We start from the raw sequence: 14,854 nt of genomic DNA on the forward strand, positions 1-14,854 counted from the left end.
TGCTTTATTATTCTGCTCACTGGGCTCTAGTAGCTCACCCCTCTCCCAAATTCCCCAGGTTTGCAGCTACAGGGTAGACCAGGAGGTCAGCAAGAGTATTGAAGTCATTTATATGTAATAGATAGAATGTGGACATGATGAAATTGTAAAAGTTATGAATAGTTATGTAATGTAATGATATTGAGGATTAGAGATTGTGCTTGACCCTATGTGTATGGTATCCCTTTTAATACATGATCTTAGAGGTTTTGTAATGCTTATGTAAACCAACTCAACACATGTTATGCCACCCATTGGGGGCATTGATGAGGTCCCACAGAGGGGCCAATGTTTATGATTTATGATTATGTTCAGTGCATGCACGGGTTGAGTTTGGTGTATGAATGAAAGAAAAGTTTTAATTTTTATGTATGTTGTTGATCATGTATGGGATTAAACAGGTTTTCAGGTTGCATGTCAGGCTTGCTACGGGTCCCGGTGGCCTTAAGCCGACCTGGATCCTAGTGCCGGTAGCGATCCGATTTTCGGGTCGTTACAGAATGGTATCAAAGCCCTAGGTTCATATGGTCGGACCTAGAGTGTCAGGCTCATAGTTGTGTTAGAAGGTCAAGCACAATAGGAAGATCATGTCCACTAGGATAGGATGTGAAGTCTTGTCTTACATGATGATGTGAAATGCCATGATTATATGCATGTGCATTAATGATATGCTATGATGTGTGATGCGGGTTCATGTGTGCCCACATGAACCATATGATGCTAATGTTTATGTGATGTGTACTGTTTTTCAGAAAACAGGATGAGAGGAACTCGTCGATCAGCAAGATTGACTGGAGTACCACCTGAGGATGAGGGCACGAGTGCCCGTCCTCCAGCATTGCCTAGGGCAATGTCAAGCAGGTTTAGCAGGGAAAGAGCAGTAAGAGACCCTAGAAGGTCTTTGGATCTGGGTAGAAGCAGATCAGTCAGAGGAACAGTTCAGGGAGGAATGTCAGAGGACATGGGGGATGATATGGATGTAGAGCAGAGGAGGGATGGCAGTCTGGGAGTTAGCATGTTAGAAGAAGGAATGGGAGAATCCCAAGGAGGCACCCAGGCCTCGGGATTTGTTCAGCCACCTTACTACCCACCCTTCTCACAAAACCCTGGGTATTCGATGGGAGGCACATCGGATTACCATAGCTTTAGCCCTTATCCCACACAGATGCCATACCCACCTTATTATCCACCATACCCACAGTACCCAATGTATCCACCTCCACCTTACTATCCAAATCCAGCAAACCCTACCCCAGGGGATGCTGCACCTCCTCCTCCTCCAGCAGAACCAGTAGCCCCAATTACTCAACCTTCTAGACCTAGCTCCGCCAGTGGGAGCAAGGTCAAGATGACCGACTACATGAAGTTGGGTGCTCCTCAATATGAAAAAGGGGATGACCCATTTGTGTATCTTGAGAGGGTCAAGGTGATCACAGATGAGATTGGGGGCTGATGATAGTAGAGCCATTCAGATGGCTGGGTTCACACTTAAGTGCAAGAAGGCACGAGAGTTGTTCAAGAATTATGTGAACCCGAAAGTGGATAGCATGTCTTGGGAGGAGTTTGCAAACAAGTTTGTAGGATGGGTTTTCCCAGATAGTTCCAGGGAGCTGAAGATGTTAGAGTTTGAGCAGTTGAGGCAGACTGATGAGATGGGTGTAAAGGAGTTCACAGACAGATTTTTGGAGCTGTTGCCATTTGCAGGGCAAAACCTTGACTCAGACCAGAAAAGGTCAAGGAGGTATATCATGAAACTCCACTCCAGATATTCCTCCTTGATCCAGTCAGCAGATAGGGAGAGCTTCCATGCCATAGTGGATATGGCCCGGAAAATGGAGGCCAGTGCCATCGTTCAGGGGACAGTTAAACAGTCAGTGGCACAACCTTCTGGTTTTAAGACCCCAGGCTCTTATTCAATGAGTGCAGTAGCTTCAGGTAGCAAGAAGTGGGACAGAGGTCCCAGGAAGTCTAAGAAGAACAAGTTCTGGAACAAGGTTAAGTCCAGTCTGGGATTAGGGAGTGGCTTGAGCTCTGGTGCAGATAATGCAGTTTGTACAAAGTGTAGTAGGCCACACAGGGGAGTTTGCCGGGCTGGGACAGCAGCCTGCTTCAGATGCGGGCAAGAGGGACACATGGCTCGGGAGTGTCCTAGGGCAGCTTTTGGAGCACAGTCTCAGCAGACAGCTTCTGGCAGTGTGGCTCAGCCAGCAGCTCCAGCCGCGACTCAGACCAGTGGCAGAGGTAGAGGGAGAGGGGAAGCCTCTTCTTCAGCGGGTTTCAGAGGTGAAGGTCCATTAGCTCTAGCACGGATCTTCACGATGACTCAGCAGGAGGCAGACGCGTCTAACACCGTAGTGGCAGGTAACTTAGTCATTGGTTGTTCAGATGTGTATGCCTTGATGGACCCTGGTGCATCTCATTCTTTTATTGCTCCGAGAGCCGTTCAGAGGTTGGGGTTGATGATCTCTGGGTTAGAGTGTCCTCTCTGGGTCAGTGGACCCAAATGTGATCCATCAGTGGCAGAGTTAGTCTGCCAGTGCAGTCCAGTCTTTGTTGAGGGGAGATGCCTTTCCACCGACCTTGTGGTTCTAGACTTGACAGATTTTGACGTCATTCTAGGGATGGACTGGTTATCTACCCATGGTGCTACCTTGGACTGCAGGGACAAGGTAGTCAGGTTCAGAGGTCAGGATGGGTCAGAGGTTGTCTTCAGGGGAGACAGGAGGGGTACACCTAGAGGTCTGATATCAGCTCTTCAGGCTCGTAGGTTGCTTAGGAAGGGATGTCAGGGGTATTTGGCTCATGTGAGAGAGCTTAGCAGTCAGGTTAGAGAACCCGCCTCGGTGCCAGTGGTTAGAGAGTTTCTAGACGTATTCCCAGACGAGCTACCAGGTTTACCGCCTGCTAGGGAGATAGAGTTCGAGATAGAACTGATGCCTGGAACCCGACCGATCTCCATCCCTCCCTACAGGATGGCTCCAGCCGAGTTGAAAGAATTGAAAGAGCAGTTGCAAGAGCTGGTAGAAAAGGGCTTCATCCGACCGAGCACCTCACCTTGGGGTGCACCAGTCTTGTTCGTGAGAAAGAAGGATGGATCCCTTAGACTTTGTATCGACTACAGGCAGTTGAACAAAGTCACTACCAAGAATAAGTACCCATTGCCAAGGATCGACGATCTATTCGACCAGCTATCAGGAGCGGGGTGTTTCTCCAAAATAGATCTGAGATCAGGGTACCATCAGCTGAGGATCCGAGAAGATGATGTGCCAAAGACAGCTTTCAGGACCAGATATGGGCATTTTGAATTCCTTGTAATGCCGTTCGGGTTAACCAACGCCCCTGCAGCATTCATGGATCTCATGAACAGAGTGTTTAGCCAATACCTGGATCACTTTGTTATTGTCTTCATAGATGATATCTTAGTGTATTCCAGGAATGCAAAGGAGCATGCCCATCATCTGAGGTTGGTTCTGCAGACCTTGAGGGAACATGGCTTATACGCCAAGTGCTCCAAGTGTGAGTTCTGGCTGAGGAGCATTTCCTTCTTGGGGCATGTAGTGTCAAAAAATGGAATAGAGGTGGACCCCAAGAAGACAGAAACTGTGGCTAATTGGCCTAGACCCACTTCAGTGACAGAGATTAGAAGTTTCTTGGGTTTGGCAGGTTACTACAGCAGGTTCGTTCAGGACTTCTCAAAGATTGCAGCTCCTCTGACCAGGTTAACCAGGAAAAATCAAAAGTTTGTATGGACCGACCAGTGCGAAGAGAGTTTTGAAGAGCTTAAGAAGAGGTTGACTTCAGCACCAGTGTTAGCTCTGCCATCTAGTGATGAGGACTTTGCAGTCTTTTGTGATGCGTCCCGTGTGGGACTGGGTTGTGTACTAATGCAGAATGAGAGGGTGATTGCTTATGCTTCTAGGCAGCTGAAGAAGCATGAGTTGAATTACCCCACACATGACCTAGAGATGGCAGCAGTAATCTTTGCGCTCAAGATGTGGAGGCACTACCTCTATGGGGTAAAATGTGAGATCTTTACAGATCATAAGAGCCTGCAGTACGTCCTGAGTCAAAGAGATTTGAACTTGAGACAGAGGAGATGGGTAGAGCTGCTGAGTGACTATGATTGCAAGATTCAATATCATCCGGGTAAGGCGAATGTCGTGGCAGACGCCCTAAGCCGGAAGTCACTAGGCAGTTTATCCCACATCACGGCAGAGAGGAGACCAGTGGTGAAGGAGTTTTACAAGCTCATTGATGAAGGTCTACAGTTGGAGTTGTCTGGTACAGGTGCTTTAGTGGCCCAGATGAGAGTGGCACCCGTGTTTCTAGAGCAGGTGGCTCAGAAACAACATGAGGACCCAGAGTTAGTGAAGATTGCCAGGACTGTTCAGTCAGGCAAAGATAATGAGTTCAGATTCGACAATAAGGGGATCCTCCGCTATGGGAGTCGATTGTGTGTACCAGATGACATAGGACTAAAAGGAGACATTATGTGTAACATTCCAAAACCTGCAGATAGAAATAAAGCAACCATTAGCTTTCAATTGTACCAGTCCGAAGTTAGAATAACTAGCTTCAGGGGAGGTGCTAGCTTAACCTCGAGCTAATTAGGGGAGGTGCTAGCTTATCCAAAGCCGTCTGACACACAATTTGTTTAAAGATAGAGCACTAAAAGTTGTGTTTAGAGGTCTAACTTGCATTTCATATAGAGTTATTCGTCCAAAGGTAGAGTTAAAATAAGAACGACCAGTAATAGTATTTTAACATCTTCAAACTGTAATAACTGAATCATAGAAAATCCAAATAAGAAAACAGACATATCTTAAAATAAAGTATCTAACGTGATAAGCAGGTCGGAATCAAGTTGCTATCGGGAGGTGCTTAAGGGTTTCCCGACATGCTAGCTTGAGGTGCTTCCTAAAACCGACGTGCTTGCTTAAATAAAATGAACTTCTAAATGTTAAAAATGTAAGTTTAGTAGGTCAATCTATGAATATTGAAAGTTTAAAAACTAAATTGAAACATGTGGAAAAGTTTAGTAGGTGAAAGTGTGAATATGGAAAGTTTAAAAGTAAAATTCCAAGTTTGCCCTCCACCTTTTTCTATCCTAACCCACCATATGACACCTAGCCATGCATGACTAAGCATGAAAGAAAAGAGTTGTCATTCATTTGGTCCATCATTGCCGTGGCTACACCAAAAGGAAAGAGAAAAAGCTTTTGCTTTCTTATCTTCCATTTTCACCATAGTTCATCAAAAAGATAAAATCTCCAGCCACACAAAATCTGTTCTTAAGTGTAATAACCAGCAAGGAAACCATAGAAAGGAAGGAAAGAAGGAGAGAAGTTAAGGTGCTTTAGTGGTAAGTGATGAAATTGAAAACTAGGTTAGGTAAACATATTCTTTCATGTTTCAATTAATTATATGTTGTTAAATGAATTAAAGCTTCTGTTTTTCTTATTCTTTGTAAAGAACAAACTCAAAGGGAGGAAGGTACATCAAAGGGGAAAGGCAAGGAAAGAGAGTAACTAAGGTGTACCTAAAGCTTTTGAAAAGATTGTGCAAAAGGTTTGGTGATTGTATGAACTTCTGTTTTTCCTTTGATTTTCTCATGAATATGTAACATTAGGGATTGGTTTTGTTTGCTGGAAATGCTCTTTTGATTGTATGGATATGTAATATGAATGTTGAAATGATGATTGGAAGGCTTAAAGTACATAGATACAACATGGAAGCCAAAAACATAAAACTGGCAGAATAGGTTCCAACAGGACAGTCTGTGTTAGAAGCCTCATAACTTATTGTGTAATCATTGAAATTAAGCCTAACATATACCAAATGAAAGCTAAGACACAAATCTCAAACTTTCATGAAGTGACCAAATTCTGAATCTGTAGCTAATTATGTGAAAATTTCTAGTGAACCTAAGCTGGTCACAGGGAATTGTGCATCCAGAGCAGTATGTATCTCCTAGACCATAACTAATGATTTACTCAATGAAATGAATTAAAACCAGTGCCAAAGGAACCCTGAAAAGTATACCTAAAACTTTGTACAAGAAAGTTAAGCTTGAATCTGTATGCAAATGTATGCATATGATAGGTTTTGTTAGATTAAAAACAGATACCAAAACTGTACTGGTTAGGACCTGATTGAGCAGCTTGCAAAGAAAAATTCATAACTTAAGTTAGAAAGGTCAGAATTAGATGTAATTATATCTTGTTAGAAAGCTAAGACATAAATACACAAAGTTCATGAAGAAAGGTGAGTCTAATTATGTCCACAAGCTACTTAAAAATGTGATACAATCTCAGGCAGAAACAAACCTAATTGTAAATATTGACCTAAAAGAGATTGACATGCTAGCTTTGTGGCCAAATTATGCACATGCTAGCTTGACATGCCTGCTTTACGCACGTGCTAGCTTAATAGACTAAAAATTTTCATACATATTCTTGATGACATAGTAAAATGTTTATGGCTGAATAATATGCTCATAAGTGAATATGTTCTATTACACATATATGAATGCTTTTAAGGACTCTTTTTATTGATGTGATTGCTTATTTAGTACCAATAAATATTTAACATGAAATTATGCATTCTTGGCCCTAGTAAACCTCAGTGGGAGTTATAGATAGCATAAGGGTATGGCATGCCATATACAGTGTAGCAGTACTGCGTCCTAATGGGCTACATGATATGATATTTTCGACACATTACGTGTCATACAGTTTTCCGGCTTTTTAGCCATACAGGCACAGCATTCGGCCCCCAGGCCATACAGTTTGGCACTTTGTGCTATACAGATACAGATTTCCCTTATCTAGCTAGTTGATCCTACGAAGAGTTTATAGGGGCTAAGATTTAATTATATGACTTGTTAATGCTTTGCTAGCATGCACACAAGATGGTTACCAAAATATGAATGATCTTACTGCTATAAAATTTAATGACCTGATTTGTCCACTGACACAGAAAATATTTATGTGCTTTTATATAACATGATTTCATTATATATGTCATGATTATTCCTAGTATACTTGAATGAATATATATGTTGTTATTCACCCACTGGGCATAAGCTCAGCGCATTGGACTTTTCCATGCGCAGGTAATAGATAGAGGAAGCAACAGTTAGGAGGTCTGGTTCTGCATCAGCACAGAGACATCATCATAACCAGTCAGTCACAAGATTTGTATAGAGGTTGTTTATGGTTGGCATGTACATTAATAGTCTACCAAGAGTCTGTAAATGAGTGTTGTAAATAGTACAAATATATACAAATGTGTTGACTAATTTAAGTTATTATGTTCTATTTATGGATTTGATAATGTGAAATGAGCAAATATTGAGATTTTATGACTATTTTTCACAGGGATAATTGCTAATAAACAGGGGAGACTTTTGCGGTTTCTCCATTTAAAATTATTTTGTGAATCAACATGCATTTAAACAAACTAAAGAACAATTTATAAGGTCAAAGCTATCTTAAGTCCACATATGTAATTGCATATAGTATAGTATGTGGCATCCTTTACTAAGTTATTGTATAGACGGGTAAGGGGTGTTACATTTTTTGGTATCAGAGCATAGGTTTAAGCGGTTCTAGGATATAGCATAATTAATGTACATGCCAAATGTGTCAAGGTTATGATGTATCTCTGTAAACTTGATGCAGGCCTATTTTGTGTTTTTAATTGTTTACAGAGGATGTCTGAGGAATCACAACGTGCTATAGATGAGGAGGTGGGAAGTCATGCCCCCTCAGAACCCATTGAGCCAGCAGTTGCACCAGCCCCTCATGGTGAAGATAGGCCAGGACAGGATGCATTTTTACAACAGTTGGCAGATATGTTTAGACGAGTTTCAGGGGCAGCACCTCAGGTGCCACCACTAGTTGCAGTACCTATGCAGGCTCCTGCTAGACCACCAATAGACAAGCTTAGAAAATATGGAGCTATGGAATTCAAAGGCAAAAGAGAAGATGATGCTCCAGTAGCAGAGTACTGGCTGCAAAGTACAGAGAGAGTGTTGCAGCAGCTTCAGTGCACACCACCAGACAGTGTGGCTTGTGCAGTTGCTTTGTTACAAGAAGAGGCCTATCAGTGGTGGGACACCACATCACAGATAGTTCAATCTGAGCAGCGGACTTGGGAATTCTTTCTGGCTGAGTTTCGAAAGAAGTATATAGGAGATTTGTATATGGATGAGAAGAGAAAAGAGTTCCTATATTTGAGACAGGGCAGGATGACTGTTAGCGAGTATGAAAAAGATTTCATCAGATTGAGTAAGTATGCCCGGGAAATGGTGCCTACAGAGGAAGCTAAATGTAAGAAATTTGAGCAGGGTTTGCATAATGACATTAGGGTGCTTTTGGCAGCCCATTCCATCAAAGAGTTCTCTACTCTGGTAAATGCAGCATTGAATATAGAGAAGATAAAAGAAGAAGAACAGAGCTGGAGACAGAAAGGGCAACAGAAGAGAGGGCAAACCCAGATGCAGGGGCAATCCTCAGCCTCTCAAGCACCTATGAAGAGACAAAGAGGTGCTCAATCATTAGGGCAGAGTCAGGTACAAAGACAAAGGCAGCCACTAGCGCAGAGTTTTGCAGGGAGGTTTGGGCAGCAAACTAGTACTTCTGTAGCCAGTTCAGGAAGTGCAGGCAGGGGACAATACCCTATATGTGAGCACTGTGGTCGAAGGCATTTGGGACCCTGCAGAAAACTAACAGGGGCATGCTTCAGGTGTGGATCCACTGAGCATCTTATGAGAGACTGTCCTAGGGGACAGGTATCATCAGCACCACCTATAGAGAGGCCTATTCCTGCCTATTCCTGCTGGATCTAGAGGAAGAGGAAGGGGTAGAGGTAATCAAGGGGCAACTTCAGCCAGTCAAAGGGTGTCTGAAACAGTAGATAGACCAGACTTCAGAACACCTGCTAGAGCATATGCCATCAGGGCTAAAGAGGACAGAGACTCCCCAGACGTGATTGTTGGTACATTCTCAATCTTTGATAAACCTGTGCATGCATTGATAGACCCAGGATCTACACATTCATACATATGTTTACCCATTGTCAATGAGGGGAAATTACATGCAGATTCTCTAAACCAAGATATAATAGTAACCAACCCCCTTGTGATAGTGAGTAAAGTATATAGGGATTTTCCTATTTCCATTCATGATCAGACTTTCCATGGTGATTTGATAGAGTTACCCTTTAGAGAATTTGATGTAATCCTTGGCATGGACTGGTTATCTAAGCATCGGGTAATAGTAGATTGCAGATCAAAAAGAATTACATTAAAAACACTTGCCGATCATGATGTGGTAGTTGTAGGGGAGAGATCAGATTACTTGTCTAATATTATATCGGCCGCTACAGCTAGGAGATTAATCAGTAAGGGTTGTGAAGCCTACCTTGTTTGTGCACTTGAAACCAAAAAGGAGAATCCAGGTGTGCATGACATATCCACAGTGTGTGATTTCTCTGATGTTTTTCCTGATGATCTTCCTGGTTTGCCACCAGAGAGAGAGGTGGAATTTGCCATAGATGTTATACCAGGCTCCGCACCTATCTCTATTGCTCCTTATAGGATGGCACCTACAGAATTGAAAGAGTTAAAAATACAATTACACGAATTGCTTGACAAGGGTTTCATACGACCTAGTATTTCACCTTGGGGCGCACCTGTATTGTTTGTAAAAAAGAAGGATGGGACACTAAGGTTGTGTATAGATTATAGGCAACTAAATAAGGTGACAATTAAAAATAAATACCCTTTGCCCCGAATAGATGACTTGTTTGATCAGCTAAAAGGAGCCAGTGTCTTTTCTAAAATCGATTTGAGATCGGGTTATCATCAGTTGAAGATAAAAGAAACAGATGTCTCTAAAACTGCTTTTAGGACCCGATATGGACACTATGAATTTCTTGTTATGCCTTTTGGGTTAACTAATGCTCCTGCAGCTTTCATGGATCTAATGAACCGCATCTTTCATCCCTACCTGGATCAGTTTGTTGTAGTGTTCATAGATGATATCTTAATATATTCAAAGACTAAGGAAGATCATGATCAACATTTGAGGATAGTATTACAAACTCTGAGAGAGAAACAACTTTATGCCAAGCTTAGTAAATGTGAGTTTTGGCTAAATGATATATCCTTTCTTGGACATGTTGTGTCAGCTGAAGGAATCAGAGTAGACCCTAAAAAGATAGAAGCTATCCTTGAGTGGAAACCACCTAAGAACATAGCAGAGATTAGGAGTTTTCTGGGTTTGGCTGGATACTATAGGCGGTTTGTAAAGGGATTTTCAATCATTGCTGCCCCATTGACTAAATTGTTGCACAAGAATGTTAAATATGACTGGGATGACAAATGCCAGGAGAGTTTTGAAAAGCTTAAAAAGATGCTTACAGAGGCACCTGTCCTTACACAGCCAGAATCGGGTAAAGATTTTGTGATCTACAGTGATGCCTCACATAATGGGCTGGGTTGTGTACTCATGCAGGAGGGGAAGGTAGTTGCTTATGCTTCAAGACAATTAAAGCCACATGAGAAGAACTACCCTACCCATGTTTTAGAGTTAGCAGCCATAGTCTTTGCATTAAAGATATGGAGGCATTACTTGTATGGAGAAAAATGTTATATCTATACAGATCATAAAAGTTTAAAATATTTGCCCACACAAAAGGAGCTTAACCTGAGACAGAGAAGATGGTTAGAGTTGCTTAAGGATTATGATTGCATTATTGACTATCATCCAGGTAAGGCTAATCTGGTAGCAGATGCACTTAGCAGGAAATCCTTTGCTGCTTTAAGAGCTTTGAATGCCCGTCTATCTTTAGCTAATAATGGGGCTATCATAGCAGAACTAAAGCTTAGACCCAATCTACTTCAACAAGTCCAGGAAGCACAGAAAGGGGATACTGAAACAGCTTTGTGGATAAGGCAAGTCCAAGAGGGGAAAAAGCAGAAACATGTGGTTCAGGATGATGGCTATTTGTATTATGAAGACAGAATATGTGTACCTAATGTTGATGACCTGAGGAAGAACATTCTGGAGGAAGCACACAGTAGGTCATATGCTATGCATCCTGGCAGTAATAAAATGTATCAAGATTTGAAACTGCATTATTGGTGGCCAGGTATGAAGAAAGATATAGTTGAATTTGTGGCTACATGTCTGACTTGTCAGCAGGTGAAAGCTGAGCATCAAGTTCCATCTGGTCTTTTACACCCTATTTCCATACCAGAATGGAAGTGGGATAGGATCACTATGGATTTTGTTGTGGGATTACCACTGACACCAAGGAAAAAAGATGCCATATGGGTGATTGTAGATAGATTGACTAAGTCAGCTCATTTCTTGCCAGTGAGAACTGATTACTCATTGGAGAAATATGCAGAATTATATATCACTGAAATAGATCGGTTACATGGAGTACCTCTTTCCATTATTTCAGATAGGGACCCGAGGTTCACATCCAGATTTTGGGAGAAATTGCATGAAGCACTGGGTACTAAGTTGAATTTTAGTACAGCTTTTCATCCTCAAACAGATGGGCAATCTGAAAGGGTAATTCAAACACTGGAAGATATGCTTAGAAGTTGTGTTATTGAATTCGAAGGGAGCTGGGAGAGATACCTTCCATTGGTTGAATTTGCATACAACAACAGTTATCAAGCAAGTATCAAAATGGCACCTTATGAAGCATTATATGGAAGGAAATGTAGAACTCCATTGTGCTGGACAGAACTCAGTGAAGCTAAAGTGATAGGTCCAGACTTGGTGAGGGAAACAGAAGAGAAAGTGAGAACTATCAAGGAAAGGTTGAAAGCAGCTTCAGATAGACAGAAGTCTTATGCAGATTTGAAGAGAAAAGATATAGCATATGAAGTTGGAGATAAAGTGTTTCTTAAAGTCTCTCCATGGAAAAGGGTGCTCAGATTTGGCAAAAAGGGAAAGTTAAGTCCTAGGTTTATCGGTCCATATGAGATAATTGAACGTGTGGGTCCGATAGCCTACAGGTTAGCATTACCCCCTGGATTAGATAAGATACATAATGTCTTCCATGTATCCATGCTGAGAAGATACAGATCTGATCCTTCTCATGTCATTTCTTCTGAGATAATTGATATTCAACCTGATTTGACTTATGAGGAGGAACCAGTGAAGATTTTAGCACGAGAAATAAAGGAGCTAAGGAATAAGAAGATTCCATTAGTGAAGATTCTTTGGAGAAACCACAAAACAGAGGAAGCTACATGGGAAAGTGAGGACTTAATGAGGCAACAACACCCTCAGCTATTCATGACAGGTAAATTTCGAGGACGAAATTTTTTAAGGAGGGGAGAATTGTAACATTCCAAAACCTGCAGATAGAAATAAAGCAACCATTAGCTTTCAATTGTACCAGTCCGAAGTTAGAATAACTAGCTTCAGGGGAGGTGCTAGCTTAACCTCGAGCTAATTAGGGGAGGTGCTAGCTTATCCAAAGCCGTCTGACACACAATTTGTTTAAAGATAGAGCACTAAAAGTTGTGTTTAGAGGTCTAACTTGCATTTCATATAGAGTTATTCGTCCAAAGGTAGAGTTAAAATAAGAACGACCAGTAATAGTATTTTAACATCTTCAAACTGTAATAACTGAATCATAGAAAATCCAAATAAGAAAACAGACATATCTTAAAATAAAGTATCTAACGTGATAAGCAGGTCGGAATCAAGTTGCTATCGGGAGGTGCTTAAGGGTTTCCCGACATACTAGCTTGAGGTGCTTCCTAAAACCGACGTGCTTGCTTAAATAAAATGAACTTCTAAATGTTAAAAATGTAAGTTTAGTAGGTCAATCTATGAATATTGAAAGTTTAAAAACTAAATTGAAACATGTGGAAAAGTTTAGTAGGTGAAAGTGTGAATATGGAAAGTTTAAAAGTAAAATTCCAAGTTTGCCCTCCACCTTTTTCTATCCTAACCCACCATATGACACCTAGCCATGCATGACTAAGCATGAAAGAAAAGAGTTGTCATTCATTTGGTCCATCATTGCCGTGGCTACACCAAAAGGAAAGAGAAAAAGCTTTTGCTTTCTTATCTTCCATTTTCACCATAGTTCATCAAAAAGATAAAATCTCCAGCCACACAAAATCTGTTCTTAAGTGTAATAACCAGCAAGGAAACCATAGAAAGGGAGGAAAGAAGGAGAGAAGTTAAGGTGCTTTAGTGGTAAGTGATGAAATTGAAAACTAGGTTAGGTAAACATATTCTTTCATGTTTCAATTAATTATATGTTGTTAAATGAATTAAAGCTTCTGTTTTTCTTATTCTTTGTAAAGAACAAACTCAAAGGGAGGAAGGTACATCAAAGGGGAAAGGCAAGGAAAGAGAGTAACTAAGGTGTACCTAAAGCTTTTGAAAAGATTGTGCAAAAGGTTTGGTGATTGTATGAACTTCTGTTTTTCCTTTGATTTTCTCATGAATATGTAACATTAGGGATTGGTTTTGTTTGCTGGAAATGCTCTTTTGATTGTATGGATATGTAATATGAATGTTGAAATGATGATTGGAAGGCTTAAAGTACATAGATACAACATGGAAGCCAAAAACATAAAACTGGCAGAATAGGTTCCAACAGGACAGTCTGTGTTAGAAGCCTCATAACTTATTGTGTAATCATTGAAATTAAGCCTAACATATACCAAATGAAAGCTAAGACACAAATCTCAAACTTTCATGAAGTGACCAAATTCTGAATCTGTAGCTAATTATGTGAAAATTTCTAGTGAACCTAAGCTGGTCACAGGGAATTGTGCATCCGGAGCAGTATGTATCTCCTAGACCATAACTAATAATTTACTCAATGAAATGAATTAAAACCAGTGCCAAAGGAACCCTGAAAAGTATACCTAAAACTTTGTACAAGAAAGTTAAGCTTGAATCTGTATGCAAATGTATGCATATGATAGGTTTTGTTAGATTAAAAACAGATACCAAAACTGTACTGGTTAGGACCTGATTGAGCAGCTTGCAAAGAAAAATTCATAACTTAAGTTAGAAAGGTCAGAATTAGATGTAATATATCTTGTTAGAAAGTTAAGACATAAATACACAAAGTTCATGAAGAAAGGTGAGTCTAATTATGTCCACAAGCTACTTAAAAATGTGATACAATCTCAGGCAGAAACAAACCTAATTGTAAATATTGACCTAAAAGAGATTGACATGCTAGCTTTGTGGCCAAATTATGCACATGCTAGCTTGACATGCCTGCTTTACGCACGTGCTAGCTTAATAGACTAAAAATTTTCATACATATTCTTGATGACATAGTAAAATGTTTATGGCTGAATAATATGCTCATAAGTGAATATGTTCTATTACACATATATGAATGCTTTTAAGGACTCTTTTTATTGATGTGATTGCTTATTTAGTACCAATAAATATTTAACATGAAATTATGCATTCTTGGCCCTAGTAAACCTCAGTGGGAGTTATAGATAGCATAAGGGTATGGCATGCCATATACAGTGTAGCAGTACTGCGTCCTAATGGGCTACATGATATGATATTTTCGACACATTACGTGTCATACAGTTTTCCGGCTTTTTAGCCATACAGGCACAGCATTCGGCCCCCAGGCCATACAGTTTGGCACTTTGTGCTATACAGATACAGATTTCCCTTATCTAGCTAGTTGATCCTACGAAGAGTTTATAGGGGCTAAGATTTAATTATATGACTTGTTAATGCTTTGCTAGCATGCACACAAGATGGTTACCAAAATATGAATGATCTTACTG

General features: G+C 40.7%; 1 protein-coding gene and 1 long non-coding RNA gene across 2 annotated transcripts; both read left to right on the forward strand.

Moving 5' to 3' along the window:
• The first annotated feature begins 5,545 nt into the window (after positions 1-5,545).
• Positions 5,546-7,348, forward strand: LOC122722541. The gene is made up of 2 exons (XR_006349486.1): positions 5,546-5,607; positions 7,154-7,348. It is a non-coding gene; the product is annotated as an uncharacterized LOC122722541 (long non-coding RNA).
• Positions 7,349-7,753: 405 nt separating this feature from the next.
• LOC122722460 lies at positions 7,754-14,100 on the forward strand. Its single transcript, XM_043953164.1, has 2 exons — positions 7,754-9,039; positions 13,388-14,100. The coding sequence occupies exon 1, from the start codon at positions 7,754-7,756 to the stop codon at positions 8,888-8,890; it is 1,137 nt and encodes a 378-aa protein (XP_043809099.1). The 3' UTR covers positions 8,891-9,039; positions 13,388-14,100.
• Positions 14,101-14,854: the final 754 nt, after the last annotated feature.

This window comes from Manihot esculenta, chromosome 18 (genome assembly GCF_001659605.2).
Source record: "Manihot esculenta cultivar AM560-2 chromosome 18, M.esculenta_v8, whole genome shotgun sequence".
Lineage (NCBI taxonomy): Eukaryota > Viridiplantae > Streptophyta > Magnoliopsida > Malpighiales > Euphorbiaceae > Manihot > Manihot esculenta.